This window comes from Euleptes europaea, chromosome 1 (genome assembly GCF_029931775.1).
Source record: "Euleptes europaea isolate rEulEur1 chromosome 1, rEulEur1.hap1, whole genome shotgun sequence".
In the NCBI taxonomy this organism is placed as follows: Eukaryota; Metazoa; Chordata; class Lepidosauria; order Squamata; family Sphaerodactylidae; genus Euleptes; species Euleptes europaea.
This window is the reverse complement of record NC_079312.1, coordinates 129,622,594-129,637,753: the sequence shown is the minus strand read 5'-3', so window position 1 is coordinate 129,637,753 and position 15,160 is coordinate 129,622,594. Positions and strand designations below refer to the sequence as shown.

At 46.2% G+C, this 15,160-nt stretch overlaps 1 protein-coding gene across 1 annotated transcript in view; it reads left to right on the top strand.

The window, feature by feature from the left end:
• The window catches only part of RAB37 (RAB37, member RAS oncogene family), a 99,146-nt gene extending 88,193 nt beyond the window's left edge, over nucleotides 1-10,953 (top strand). The window contains exons 6-10 of the mRNA XM_056852146.1: nucleotides 222-274; nucleotides 1,506-1,571; nucleotides 7,172-7,228; nucleotides 9,124-9,200; nucleotides 10,778-10,953. Of these exons, the coding sequence (XP_056708124.1) occupies nucleotides 222-274; nucleotides 1,506-1,571; nucleotides 7,172-7,228; nucleotides 9,124-9,200; nucleotides 10,778-10,883 (359 nt within the window). The 3' untranslated portion in view covers nucleotides 10,884-10,953. The remainder of the gene's footprint in view (nucleotides 1-221; nucleotides 275-1,505; nucleotides 1,572-7,171; nucleotides 7,229-9,123; nucleotides 9,201-10,777) is intronic.
• The last annotated feature ends 4,207 nt before the right edge of the window (nucleotides 10,954-15,160 follow it).

Below are 15,160 nucleotides of genomic sequence, written 5' to 3'. Positions count from 1 at the left end.
ATTAAATTTTATGATACTCATGGCCTGGCCAACTAACCTTTATGGCATGTCCTGCCCTCATAACAAGTGAGTTCATCACCCCTGCTCTAGGGAGCCACTGCCAAGGAGAGTAGATTATATTGGGCTAGATGGATCAGTGGTCTGAATTTGTATAATGCAGCTTTATATGCACATAACACTTTGGTAATTTTAGCAAATGCAATTCTCTTCTTGCTTTCCAGCTCTCCTTCTCCTCTACGACATCACCAACAGAATGTCCTTTGACAATATTCGGGTATGTATTAGAGATCGGCAGTCTGACCTTGTGATCCCTTACAAAATGATCGTCCAGACTTCGCTTATTCCAACTGGCTCAGATCCTGCATTAACTGACGCTGCACAATAGGATGGCCGGCAGGCTGTCTTTGTCCGCTCTTGTGCCAAACACCAGTTTGATGTGAAGAAATCAACATAAGATACTTTTCATGCAAAGGAGATGACCCTATCATCTGCCCATCCAAGCGTGGTTAAAGACATGGCTACAGTGGCCAGCTGATAAGTCCGCAGCCCTGAGGGAACGTATGTTTTGGGAGGCTTGATTGTTAGTGTTAATAATCAGAGTCGACGAATCGTGATTGTGGTTACAAAAGAGTCAGATCACAGCACACAACAAAATCAGAGACAAACTTTTGTCTTAATCAAACAAAATCCTTTACTTATCTGACAGGATGGGGTACACTTGAAGTAAAACAAATAATTCTTTCTTTCTACATGATTAGTTCCTTACAAACATGTTAGTTTGCACTAACAGGTAACTACAGGCTTAGAATCCATCTTTGCTTTTAAGAGCAGAGAGGCTTTCCATCTGGTCGGGGTAAAATCCAAAACGTGACTGAGTAACTGCTGCCTCTTCTAAACAAAGGCCAGCAATTATCCCCAATTGTAAGTACGGGACTTTTGGCATGTACCCTATGGCGATTTGCTAGCCCATAGAATACTGACATCTGTCATTGCATCATCACCTTTAGCCTAACTAAACTGTTGATACAAACAAATTAACCCTTTAACTATCTTGACAGAAATGGAACTTGCATTGAGTCCCAACTATTAAGAGTGAAAGAAGTTGTTGTTTTTTCCATTGGTCACTTGTGAGGCTCAGCCCAAGGTTGGTTTTAGAACATGAGACCATACAGTATGGTCTGACTCAGTAGAAGACAGCTTCATGAAGCAGCCCCACTGAAGAGCACCTTTTGCAGTACAATCTCCCAGCCACCAAAACTCTGAATCTCTGGTCCATGTGAGAGACTGCAATGTTTAAAACCCACTTGTCTCATGGATGACCCTGATGGGATAGTCTCTCTCCAGACTAAGGTTGTGTGGCCCACTGGTATCCCATCACATTACAGAAGCCCTGGAGAATCAGTGCGGGTTTCTCCTTACCTAGCTTTTCTCATTGCTTCCAACTCTACAGTAATTGATAAACTCTACCTCTTCTCCCCACTTGTTTCCCCTCCCTTCTTTTGTAGGCCTGGCTGACAGAGATACATGAATATGCCCATACGGATGTGGTCATTATGTTGCTAGGCAATAAGGTATGTGTTAGTTCCCAACAGGTGACAAGCATACTCTTTTGCAAATATTTCCCCTTTCTTGATCCTGAACTCTCCTCACGGGTGATTGTTCTCGTGTGTGTGGCAAAACTCTCTGCTAAAATCAGCACATAAAGCCATGTTGCTCTTAGGGAAATGCCTTCCTAGATGAGGTGATCAAAGACAGCAACGCTGGCACCTTAGGGTTGCCAACCTCCAGGTACTAGCTGGAGATCTTCCGCTATTACAACTGATCTCCAGCTGATAGAGATCAGTTCACCTGGAGCAGTGGTCGGCAAACCGCGGCTCACGAGCCGCATGCGGTTCTTTGGCCCCTTGAGTGCGGCTCTGCCACAAATGAGCGCTCGCCTGGCGCGCTTCCTTTCCTCCCCTTCCTCCCGCGTGCGCACCAGCCCGCTGAGGTAGCCCAGTGTGCTGTGGTGCGCGTGAGAAAGAGAGCGCGAGAGGGTCACTCGGCGAGAGGGAGCCGATTTCAACCCCGCCAACATTGGCGCTCAGAACGCCCCGGCTTCCCGGTTTCTCCCTGTCCAGCACGCATGCGTGTATGTCACGAGACAGACCCTGCCGGGCCCCACTGAGACGTAACCACCCCTTCCAGACAGGAGGCTCCCGCCTCCTCGAAAGGAAAGGGGGGAAGGGACGCCAGAATCCCGGGCGGAACAGACGGCGGCCCCTTCCCAAAGAGGCGCATTTTCTTCCCAGAAGCCGAGAGCCGACGGAACCCCGCCGGCCGCTCGGGAGGGCTCGGGTCCGAAGAGTGAGGCCCCACTTACCTCACCAGTCGGGGGAGAAGGAGGAACCCCTCGTCGGCTCAGCCAGGAGCCGGCAGGAACCCGGGGAAGCAACCTGCCGCAGCCAAGCAATGCAGCCAGCTGGCCTCAGCCCCGATGCCCAGCTGAGAAGCGGCAGGGCGCGCCCCGGACGCAGACGCGCCGCCCAGTCCTAATGAGGACTCGGGAGGCAGGGCTGGTGGGAGGGAGGATCCAAGAGCCAGGCCTACAAAAAGCCAGGGGGGCGGAGGCCAAGGAGGAGGGCAAAAAAACGGCCAAGGGGAATAGTTTTCAGTTTGGGAAGACTTGCTTTTGTTTTGAAAGGTGAGTGCAGTTGCCGGGTCACCCTAAATTCCCCACCCAGTCGCTCACCTCTCTGGTTGCACCTGTTATCAGATAGAGAGGCGCCCATAACAGCACGTTTGTTGTGGGTGTAACATTTGAGGGGATGAAGAGCACATGTGGGCTATGTTGTTGTTGTTCTTTTTTAACGGCAGGAACTCTTGGCTCTCAAAATAAATCTCAATCGTTGTACTGTTGATATTTGGCTCTGTTGACTAATGAGTTTGCTGACCACTGACCTGGAGAAAATGGCCACTTTGGAAGGTGGACTCTATGGCATTGAAGTCCCTTCCCTCCCCGAACCCCACCCTCCTCAGGCTTTGCCAGTGGCAAAGAGGGACCTGGCAACCCTATGGCACCTCCATTTCCTCTACTGGTAGGGTGTGTTTTTTTCCACAATACCAAAAAGTTCCCACATAAACCATTTTGACCCTTCCAGGCTCCAGGGCATGTTTCCTGCTGACATCCAACTTCAAGCATCTCAACAGTTTCTTTTTTATATATTCCATAAACTATTCTATGTTATATATAAAATATCAACCCACATTTCTGTTTCTGAAAGTAAAGTTCAGGGTTTCCAACAATTTGCAAAGATAGTACCACTTGTCTCTCATCTGTCAAACTAACATGATCAATTTACAGTACAATCCTAAACAGAGTTACACCCTTCTAAATCCATTGAAGTCAGTAGGCTTAGGAGGGTCTCACTCTGCTTAGAACTGCACTGTTAGATAATCACCTTCCTTAGTAATTCATAATTTAATATTTAAAACCTTTACTTTTTTTCCAGTGTTCAGCAATCACCATTTTGACTGCTGTAAGAAGATGGAGAGTCAGCTCCTTATAGCCCAAAACAACAAAATCATTTACACAGCTTAGGAAGATAACCCCAGGGAATTTTAAAGCCCACCATACAAAGAACATCCTGAACAACTTTGTCCCCAGATTCTGTATAACTGATATGATCACACGGGTTGGAAATCTGCAGGCCTAGCTCCACATTTCCAACACATGTGGTGATCGTCATTATACATTTTATTCTATCGGGGCCAGGTACGATAGACGCGCACGCACCCAGCCGGCATTCACTCCATAAGACAAGTTTTTAGAGGAGGAAAACAAGATTTTTCTTGTTTTCCTCCTCTAAAAGCTAGGTGCGTCTTATGGAAAGGTGCGTCCTATGGAGCGAAAAATACGGTAAATGCATGCATAGCTGATTTCCCCTATGTTTCATATTTGTATAGTTACTTGACTATAACTGCTGGAATCATTTAACTCGCACATTTGTTTTCTTTAAACCCACTAATGAAATGCATTGTTCACCACCTAGGATGTCAGTAAGTCTTGCAACTTTATTACCTACCCAACTTGATAAAGAACAATGCAAAAAATCTGCTTTCTCCCACTTTTAAACTTTCAGACTCTGCCGCATGCTTCCTACTAGCTTCCCACACGAAACTTCCCCGCAGTTTCAATGACTTGTGTGACTGGGTTTCTTGGAGCTGTTGTTTGGGGTTTGGATAGGTACTCAGCCAAGAGGACATTGGAGCCAGTTATGGCAGAAGAGGAAGCAATATTCATAGGGTGTTCTTTTGTGGTTAAAGGATGGATTTCAACCTAGAGTCCAGTGATGTAAAGATGTAACAAATTCTATTGTGGCAGAAGCTGAAATAGATAAGATCAGTTGTGTGGAATGAGCTGCTAAGCTGGCAGATAATGAGTATCAGTGGGCCCAAGACAAGCAAAATTTTTATGGAGAAACTGGCCAGGAAATGCAAGGTCTTTCACACTTCTCTTTGCAGCCCCAGTGCATACAAACATAAAGTATACACAGTGCATACAAACATAAAGTACAACTGAGCAAGAATGTAGACGTTCCAAGGATAGTCTGGGCATATTTATATAGAATGGGGACAGACATACTAATCTTTGGGCTGCTGGGAAGTGGTTACTTTGTTTAAATGATTCTCCTAGGATTTCTAGCTCTTTTTATTTTTAATTTAAGCTCCATGAGCAATATTAGACAAACTCCTGCAAATGAACAACTGATACTTTAGTCTCCTTTTGCGAAAGATGCCAGCTGCATTTGGAGAGGTAGAGATGGCCCATATTGACACAAAAGCCAAATTGCACAACCTTGCTGACGTGTCACAATGTACTTGTATTAAATCAAAGCCTTGTATTAGTTTCCTTTTTACCCAAACATGTCCAAGGTGGCATATAATGATTAATATTGCATTTAAAAGCGATTATAATTTAAACAAGTCAAATATAATCAAAACATAAAAATATATTTGTTACCCAAGAAATCCATTACAAACAAGTAGTAAATGATTCTTCAGTCTGCACTGAAGTCATCCCCACTTTCTCATATTAGTTCCCTGGTAAAAGCACGGCAGTTGCAGCGGCTGCTGTGTCCTCACTCAAGCTACTTCCGGAGAACATCCTGCCCCCATTGCATGTGCCCCTACCGAAGCAAGCAGGTGACAGCTTCACTGCAGACGGAGGAATAACTGTCACAGCAGTCATCCTTGTGGTTGTGACGCGCCAGAATAGTTGAGTGAACTGGCCCTAATCGTGTTTCCGAAATGTAGTGTGAGAAAAAGCCTTTAATTCAGTTGATCAAGTGGGTGAGATATAATGTTTGTGATACCTGTTGGAGAATGTAAGAGTGAAAAATTTTTTTTGGCGGTAATGAAGAACAACACAGGATCCCATCCACTGCTAAATTGTTAACAGCTGGGATATAGAAAGATTTTTTTAAAACCCACAGGCTTAATATTAAACATCTTGGTAATAGTTAGCTTTCATCTAGCCAGCTGCTGGAATATTTCTGGTATTTTATCAGGAAATTGGGATGGATGTGGAGAATATGTAACCCCCTCTTTTTATGATAACAAGTAGATTTTAGTGAGGAAGAAATATGGGAAATATGATTTTTTTTATTATATTGGAGTGTTTCTTCAGAGATCACATTTCTGATTAGTCTGTAAAAATAATGTAATGTAAAGACCTCTTGGCATGCAAGTGACTTGTTTTGCCATGTAATTTGTCTTGAAGAAAACAGGCAATGCTCTTGGACACTTTCTGGCCAAGAGCAGCCAGCAGGGGGCATCCAGGATCTAACATTTTAGCCAGCGGTACTCAATAAACCCTTCTTGCTTATGTTATTTTGAAAGACAGCAAAGAAGCTTTGGGAGTCTTAACCATCAGACAAAACACAGCATCCCAATATGTAGGTCATTTGCAAAGAACAGACATTCTGGAAGGGGTTCTCAATCCTCAGCTTCGCAGCCCAGAGATGTTCATGAATTGTGGAATTCAACTTTGCAACTGTATTTCTTTGAAAAAACACCTGGGGAGGCTTAACCTCTGCATCCTGTTCTCTTGGTGGGATCAGAACCAGGTTAGTCTTTCAAATGTTTCTGTTGCAGCATGGGAGCGAGGGTTGCCAGCTCTGGGTTGGGAATTACCTGGAGATTTGGAGGGTGGAGCCTGAGGAGGGCGGGGTTTGGGGAGGGGAAGGACCTCAGTAAGGTATAATGCCATAGAGTCCACCTTCCAAAGCGGCCATTTTCTCCAGGTGAACTGATCTCTGTTGGTTGGAGATCAGTTGCAATAGCGGGAGATCTCCAGCCACCACCTGGGGGTTGGCAACCCTAATGGGAACTAGCAGTTGCTGGGGGGGGCTGTAGAGCATCTGCTTGGCATGCAGAAGGTCCCAGGTCCAATTCCCCAGCAACTAAAGAGAATAGGCAGGTAGGTGATGTGAAAGACCCCTGCCTGAGACCCTAGAGAGCAGTTGCTGGGCTGAGTGGACAGTACTGACTTTGATGGACCGATGGTCTGGTTCAGTAAAAGGCAGCTTCGTGTATTCATGTGTTCCTTCTGCAGAGTAGAAGTTGCAAGCAAAAACTAGGTGGGACGGACCCTTTGGATGGTTTCTTCCAACCAGTTTGTTGCCTTACCCATCAGCCAGTGAGCATATGAGAAAGGCCTGCAGGCTTGGATGTCTCCATATGACCCCGGCTTCTAAACATGACCATAATGGTGCAGAAAGAAGCCTGGAGGCAGATGCTCCTGTGGTGCCCTTACAAAAGTGGCTTCAGATTTTCCACTGTATCATTTCAGACAACTATATAAAAATCAGAGTGTAGTTCTCAGATTTTCATTGGACATCAAGACTTATCCCAATGAAGTAGCTACCACAAGATGACTCTAGGCAGCTATATGAATTTTTAAGTGTATGTGGTTAATAAAAAATACAATCTATCAAGATGCCAAGACTGGCACTCTCAGGTGAAAGGTCCCTAGAAGCGAAGTCCACTCTGCAGCGGTTAAAAAAGGTTTGATCTGTTAGTGATTCTTCATTTTTGACCCCCCACATGAAAATTCGTTAGGGAAATTAACTTGCTTTAGAGGAGCCTTCCCTCAGCAGCCCTGGCTTAACTGTTCCCCTTTTGTTTGCAGGCCGATGTGAGCAGCGAGAGAGTGATAAGAACAGAAGACGGGGAATCATTAGCCAGGGTGAGTGGATGAACACACACAGGGCTGGTTCTGGGTTTCAGGGAGCCCTGGACAAGACAACCTACCAGTCCTTTCCCACTAATGGCACTCCCCCCGCAACTTGCTATGGATGCATGTGTATTCTACCTTTCTCCTAGAGAGGGTGACTTTTTCATGCTATTTTAAGCCTCTTAAAAATGTCATGGCTGCTAGTAAAAATGGATGCTAGTCATGATACATACCTATCTTCTCCAGGATCAGAGGAGCCTGTTGATTATATTAGATGCTTTGGAGCACAGGCAGGATAGTGCCGCCGCAGTTGTCTTGTTTGTGGGCTTCCTAGAGGCACCTGGTTGGCCACTGTGTGAACAGACTGCTGGACTTGATGGGCCTTGGTCTGATCCAGCATGGCTTTTCTTATGTTCTCTTGGTTACCAGAAGGGCTAAAAGGAGCCAGGGAAAGTTGGGTCTGTGCTCCCTCCAGGTTCTCGCTGACCAGCACATGAGTGAACACTCCTGAGGCCTCAGAAACATCTCAGGGGGCCCTGGGGTGAGCACCCATTTCCTGTGAGAGGGGCCTCTAGTGAGTCGAACAAACAGGCAGCCAATGCCAAGTTACAGCAGCTGACGCCTGACTCAGTTGCCTTCTTATCTGGGTGGATGGAGAACAGGCGGAGCAGGAGACACAGTGCAGTGTGGTGGGCACAATCCTCCAGGGGAGTGTTCTTCCATGGAGTTGCCCTAAGGGGGAGGTAGGGTTGCCAGCTCCAGGTTGGGAAATACCTAGATATTTTTGGGGTGGAGCCTGAGGAGGGTGGGGTTTGGGGAGGGACTTCAATGCCATAGAGTCCAGTTGGCAAAGGAGCCATTTTCTCCAGGCGAACTGATCTCTATCGGCTGGAGATCAGTTGTCATAGCGGGAGATCTCCAGCTATTACCTGGAGGTTGGCAACCCTAGGGGGAGGTGGCGGCCACTCCTAGGCCAGGTGGACAAGGTAGGTATGGCTTGTTGGGGGGGCAGTGGGCCTTCCTGGGACAATGGGCCTTGGCAACCAGGGCCATCTTAACGCATGGGCCCGATGGGCACTTGCCCGGGGGCCCCACGAGCATAGGGGCCCTATGCTAATCTGTGTATGTTAAGTGACTTGCCATAAATAAATACTACTACACAGTAGTCTAAACTATACTAAACTATAAAATAATATTTGCTGCAATGTTATTGTGTTACAAATGGACATTGTGATTTGTCTCTGATTTAGTATCCCTGGGTTAGTATTGCAGTTTTGTTGAAGTGCCAATAAAATAAATATATGTTTAATATTATCGACAATTTACTTTTTATTCCTGTGAGTGGTTGTCATAGGGGCCCCAGCACACTTGTTTGCTCAGGGGCCCGTAATGCTGTTAAGACGGCCCTGTTGGCAACCCTATCTCCAGGTGAACTGATCTCTGTTGCCTAGAGATCCGTTGTAATAGCGGGAGATCTCCAGCCACCACCTGGAGGCTGGCAACCCTTCCTAGGACCCACCTTTAACCCCAGATGGCAGCACAGGACCTAGTGAGCTAAAAGCATGTGGCAGGAATCCACGTGAAATCACAGCCATGTGACAGGAAGAGGAGGAGACCGAGTCTCTGAACCTGCCTGTGCTAAAAGGGAATTTTCACCACTACTGAGTGACCTTTGCTTTGCTGTCCGGATGCCCCTCTTAGTGTGTGTGCAAAGGATGTGAGGCACCTTTGCCCTCTACGTATGCACACTAACAGCAGGTCCTTCCAAAAAGCAACAGAAATGGAGCTCCATGACCCACCTGGGGGTTCCACCCCATGGATTGAAAATAACTAGCAAACTCGAAGTGGGTGATGTGATATAATAGTGGTGAGACCTAGCTGCTCTTAGTGCTGTCTTTTCTCCCCAGGAATATGGAGTGCCTTTCATGGAGACCAGCGCAAAGACGGGAATGAATGTGGAACTGGCATTTCTGGCCATTGCAAAGTGAGTAATGGGCTGTAGCAAGCTTGCATCCGTTCCTCAAAATTATGACAGCATTTACAGCATAAGGTTGGCCCACCCTCCTGTCAGTGTATCGAACTCACCCATAAGACATGCTGGCCCACTGAACTAACATAGTCCCTCGGGATAAGCACGAGATGTGGCCCTGCCCGTCAACAGTTGTCAAATGTTGCTGACCTCCTAAACCAGTGGACCACTTAACAACAGCCTCTCGTGATTCCTCTAATGGGAGACCAAGTAAGACTCAACCTTTCAGTCTTCAGAAATGTAGGGCGGTTCCACAAATGGTTCTAATTTTATAGCTATCCCATTTCTCCCACTCTGTCAACTTCAATTGTCTTTTTCTTCTGAACCGAACCCCTCCCTCCACCAATAGCTTCAGTCTTTGTAGAGAAAGGGACTCCAGCCCTTGAACCAATTTCATTCCCCTTTTTCCTGTGCTGCCTTTTTGAGGAACCAGAACTCTACACAGTATTCTGGATGTGGCTGCATCATAGATTTATACAATGACATTAGGATACATGCTGTTTAGCTTGGAAAGAAGGGCTGTTTAGCTTGGAAAGAAGGCAGCTGAGGTGATACATCATAGAGGTCTATAAAATTATGCATGGTTTGGAGAGAGTGGACAGGGAGACGTTTTTCTCCCTCTCCCATAATACTAGAATGCGAGGTCATCTGCTGAAGCTGGAGGGTGAGAGATTCAAAGCAGATCGAAGGAAGTATCTCTTCATACAACGCATAGTTAAATTGTGGAATTCCCTGCCCCAAAATGTGGTGATGGCTGCCAACTTGGAAGGCTTTAAGAGGGGAGTGGACATGTTCATGGAGGAGAGGGGTATTCATGGCTACTAGTTAAAATGAATACTAGTCATGATGCATACCTATTCTCTCCAGGATCAGAGGAGCATGCCTATTGTATTAGATGCTGTGGAACACAGGCAGGATGCTGCTGCTGCAGTCGTCTTGTTTGTGGGCTTCCTAGAGGCACCTGGTCAGCCACTGTGTGAACAGACTGCTGGACCTTAGTCTGATCCAGCAGGGCTTTTCTTATGTTCTTATGCTGTTTGATTTTCAGTCCTTCTCCTAATACTGCTAATTCTGAAATAGCTCACTGAGCGTATCTTTTCATTGAACTTTCCATTATGTCCCCCACCCAATACCTTTCTCTTAGGTAGATGCAGAAAAATTTGACCCTTCATTCAATATTATAAGGGTTTTTGGTCTCAGTGTATACAGCTCTGGGTGGACTGACATTGAAACTCGTCTTTTGTCTTATTGCCCAGTCACTCAGTTTGGGGAGATCTTTTTAGAGCCCTTCACCATATGCAATTTGTGACTGAATACTGAAGAAAATGGGATAAGATATCACTCAAGGCCATGAGTGGATGGCAGTAGCTGCCACCATCTTGTTTTTTTGTATGATGTTAAGGTTGTTGTGCTAAGATGAAATATGTTCCCACATGCTAAATAAATCTTTTACATGGAAAGGAAGGGAAAGAGAGCCCCCTGACCCTTCTGCAGGAAGAGTGATGGCTGTATTTTCACCCCTGTGCTTCCAGAGAGCTCAAGCAGCGAGCCGTGCAGCAGCCAGAGGAGCCCCGGTTCCAGATCCACGACTACATAGAGTCACAGAAGAAAAGGACCAGCTGCTGTGCCTTCCTTTGAGGGAGCAGACCGCCAAGTCAGTCTAGAAGACCCAGTGCCAAGAGAGGAGGTCACAAAACAGGCTGGCACAGTGGGGATGCCGAGAGGAAGCTGTGCTGGGGATCCCCTCCAAAGACAATATTTTTTTTAAACAAAGTTGCTCATAGATTCTAAAATAAGAAGCACGTCATACCTGTTCCCAGACTGTACGAGAGAGAGCGGGCAGGGCCTTGCTACAAAAGCCAAACACACTCTTCAGGACTGACCACAACCACCTCATGCTTGAAAGTGGAGGCGGTCAGCATCTGTTCAAGCTTGGCCTTGGTGCAGCCGGAGAGATTAGCCTCAGCAAAGCAAATCAGATTTCCTTTGGCCAGCAGGCTACCACTATCCTGTGCCATATACAGAAAACAGGTTCAGTTTGGTCCGGCTATATGATCCACCTCCCCAAGGCCGCTGCTATTGGGCTGGGTTGGTTTCAGCAGCAGAAAAGAGGTCTACGCCTGTCAAAAACCCAGGGGAATGTTTTGCATAAGGCCTGAGCAGGCTGAAGGGTTGACTGGAAAACGTGACCGGCGGGGGGGGGGGGAATAACCACCCTTTTGCTTGTTCTTAAAATTAATGTTTTATGGGATAAATTAAATTAGCAGGAATATTCAGTAAAGAAACAGTAGATGTATTTCCTTTTGACCTCTGGCTCTTTCCTGCTTCCCACACCCAAAGATCCTGTAGTCAGAGCTGCCTTCCTTCTCCTCCCTTCCTCCCTCTGCCCCAAGGAAAGGATGGGGGACTCCCGAGTATTATTCTGCGTGCCTGCAATGTCAGGAGAACACTGCTGGCTGCTGTCCATTTGAAGAGAGATCCCTGTATATTTTTTCTGACTGGGAAAAAGAGAGATGTTTTAGGAAGTTGACTCTTTTGTAGGGAAAAAAATTAAAACTGATTTGTCCAGGTGTTAAACTAATGTCCTTCTTGGAAAGGAAAGCCCAGAGCTAGTGAACAGGGAAGAAAAGTTGGCCCAGGTTACTTCCTTCTGGAAGCAGAGGCACCCTCTGTCTAGACACTACAGTCAACGCTCCTGGGTTCAACTATTTGGGAAGGAACTAGGGTATCACATGAACACATGAAGCTGCCTTATACTGAATCAGACCGTTGGTCCCTCAAAGTCAGTATTGTCTACTCAGACCGGCTGCAGCTCTTCAGAGTCTCAGGAAGGGGTCTTTCACCTCACCTACCTGTCTGGTCCCTTTAATTAGAGATGCCGGGGATTGAACCTGGGGCCTTCTGCATGCCAAGCAGATTCTCTACCACTGAGCCACGGCCCCTCACCAGGAGGTGCTTGTCTCTCCTTCAGTCTTTCTTGCAAACAGCATTGGGGGGCTCTGGTGAAGAAGCCAATGAGGCCGCACAAGTTAGCCACCAGCCAAGCAGCATGGCTGGAAAATAAGCTCTAGGCCATTTATTTGGACCGGTGAAGTATTTGTCCAAATATAAATCTCCTGTGAATATAGATCTTACTGTGGAGGCTGTAGAGAGGCACAAGCTCCCACGGGGGAAGGGGGAGGGGTTTTCCTGAGGGAAATCTTACCACAATCGCGCTTTCATATAAGAAGAGTTTGTTGATTCCAGTTCAGGCTGGTCGAGATGGCAAATCCATTCAAACTAAATCAGAGACAGTTCTGCATGCTCGTGGCCTGTTTCCATGCATGTTTAATTGGAACCAAGTCCTACTGAATTCAGTGGGACATACTCCCAGGCGAGTGGATTGTAGAATTGATTTCAAGAGGGATGGCGCGTGCTTAGCTTTCCCTGGATGGCACCCAAGGGGCAGTTTTGCCCTCAACTATGCAACGTTGTGACATACGCCATGGTCACATTTCCCTGTTGTGCAAGAAGTTTGTGGGCACTAAGCTACATGGAGGAGAGTGCGAGGGAAACTGTGTTTATGTCTCTGCTTGCACATCACTAGACCCAGGCCAAGGTGTACACACATTCAAAAAGAGGCCTCCGTTGCAATGCCCACATAACTACATAAACCTCTTTTCTGGCACAGATGTTTTTAAAATAATGTGGTACTGCTTCGTTTGGTGCAGAATTTCCTTTATCGAGACCCTGTCTTAAAGTCTGCATTTAGAATGCAGAGTTCATTCTCACCGATGCTAAAGCAGAGTTGTAGACAAGATAAGGCCAGTGGATTCATGGCTCCACTTGGAGCACTGATTCAATCTACAAACTTTTTTTTTTTTTTTTTTAAACAGCCTTTTAATTTGTGATGGGGACAATTTCCCTTCAACAGATATGGCCCTTTGTTCAGAATAAGAAAATTTCTGATTTTAAACAGATCCATCACGGTTGTTTCTCTTCCCCCTGTCCCAAGTGGTAGCATTCCAAATGCCACCCTCCTGATGAGCACTGCCCACCTAAGATTAGTCCTGGTTCAGGTGAACTTTTCATCACCTTTCTTTTGCTTAAATCACCATTAAAAAAAATCTCAACTACTGTGACTAGGAGGAGAGCAAAATGCAGCAAGGTTAACTTAAAGGAGACACTTTTTATTTAAGGAAGGCATCCATTAAAATAGATAAAAAACAACTTATTCCTGCTATGATAACACCAATTTATGGACACTGACCTAAACATGAACACTTAGGTGTTTGATAGGGACATATACAGTTATGTGGGTTAGGAGGAAAGTGATTTTCCTTTCATTCTTTTGAAGCTCAACCTGGAATGTAGTCACCCCACCTTGCAAAGAAGACTAGAAGAGAGGCAGTAAAAGGAGCTGATGATTGGGTGGTGGAGAGAGTCATGTCACATAAAATGTTCCTCGAATTCAGGGTATTCCGTGGGACCATGCAAGGGTTGGCTCTAACCAGCCATGCTTGTTACCTACTGGTGGAGACTGTGCTGTGAGCACCGTTCTAATGTGTGAGAAAGCCTCTTCCCAGCAAATCCCCCCTATTAATTAGCATGATGGGATGTACCCTATAACCCTGGTTCCAGGATTCAGCCCCATCCCTTGAGCTGTAAGTCAACAGAGGCTTGTCCACACCCAATAGGTGTGTTCATCCTTATCTTCAGTCACAGGAGATTCAAAGGGACCCTCAATAGTCCCTTCATCTGGAACAGATTCAAGGGGACCCTCAATAGTCCCTTCATCTGGAACAGATTCAAGGGGACCCTCAATAGTCCCTTCATCTGGGCCAAAGCTGTTCTCTCACTCTGCCTCCCGATGCCTAGCTGCTACATGCGGATGATGGGGCATTCAGCCTTATGGCAGGCTTGCTGCCCTGGCCAATATGGAAGCAACCTCCCCTGCATTAGGTCTTTAATTAAGGATTGTAGGTTGTCAATTAGAGTTTGGACTGAAATGCTTCCAGGTAACAAAAACTATGAATATGCCAAGGAAAAAGCACAATCTTCACAATAAAGGCATGGTTTATCCACCTTATGGCTGCTCGACCATTACGTTTTGTTCCACATCAGAGATGAATCTCCATTCGTAATGTATGTGAGACCATGTTACTGTCTATTTAGCTCTGTGCGCTTTCACCAGAGAGAAACAGATCCCTGGTCAGTGGGTACCAGGCCAGCACAACTTAGGGAACCCAAATGCTGCCCACCAGCTCTCTTTTGTGGCTTGCCAGGAGCTTGATAAGGCAGCGGGGGGGGGGGGGCGTAAATTTATCAAGCCCGTACTGGGCTTTATATGCATAGCTAAAAAACACACCTCCATTGCAATGTGCCTGTTACAGCAGAAGCCTCTTCCAATGTAAATATCTCCATGCTGTGTGAAAAAAGAAAAGAAGAGTGATGGCCCTTAGTTTGCTGCAGTATTTCCCTTAGGCTATTTATGCTTTGAAGAGTTTGCCACTCTGCAGATACACGATTTTCTGATCTGAATCTTAACAGGCCTATGCATGGGGGCTTATTCCCCTGAAGAAATCCCAGGAGTAGCAGGAGTAAATTACATCAGTGCAGATACCCAGTGAAAATGCGGACCGTCGGCATCCCTCCCCCCTGTATACGCTACTCTTTTAAATTGGCTGCCAAGGGACACCGACGACCGGCACGCCATGAGCCATGGTGGCAGTTGCCCAGTGCCCCTAGTTGGCTCCTGGACAACAGAGAGGATGCTTATAGGGAGGGTCAGGCAGCGGCCATAGGCCGGAAGTATCCGGAAGCGAGCCACAGTGTTGTTTTTGTTGTTTTACGGTGCTGTTTTAACGATAAAACGATAAAATATTAATAAATTAAGCTTATATCATTAAAACAGCACTGTAAAACAAAACAATAAG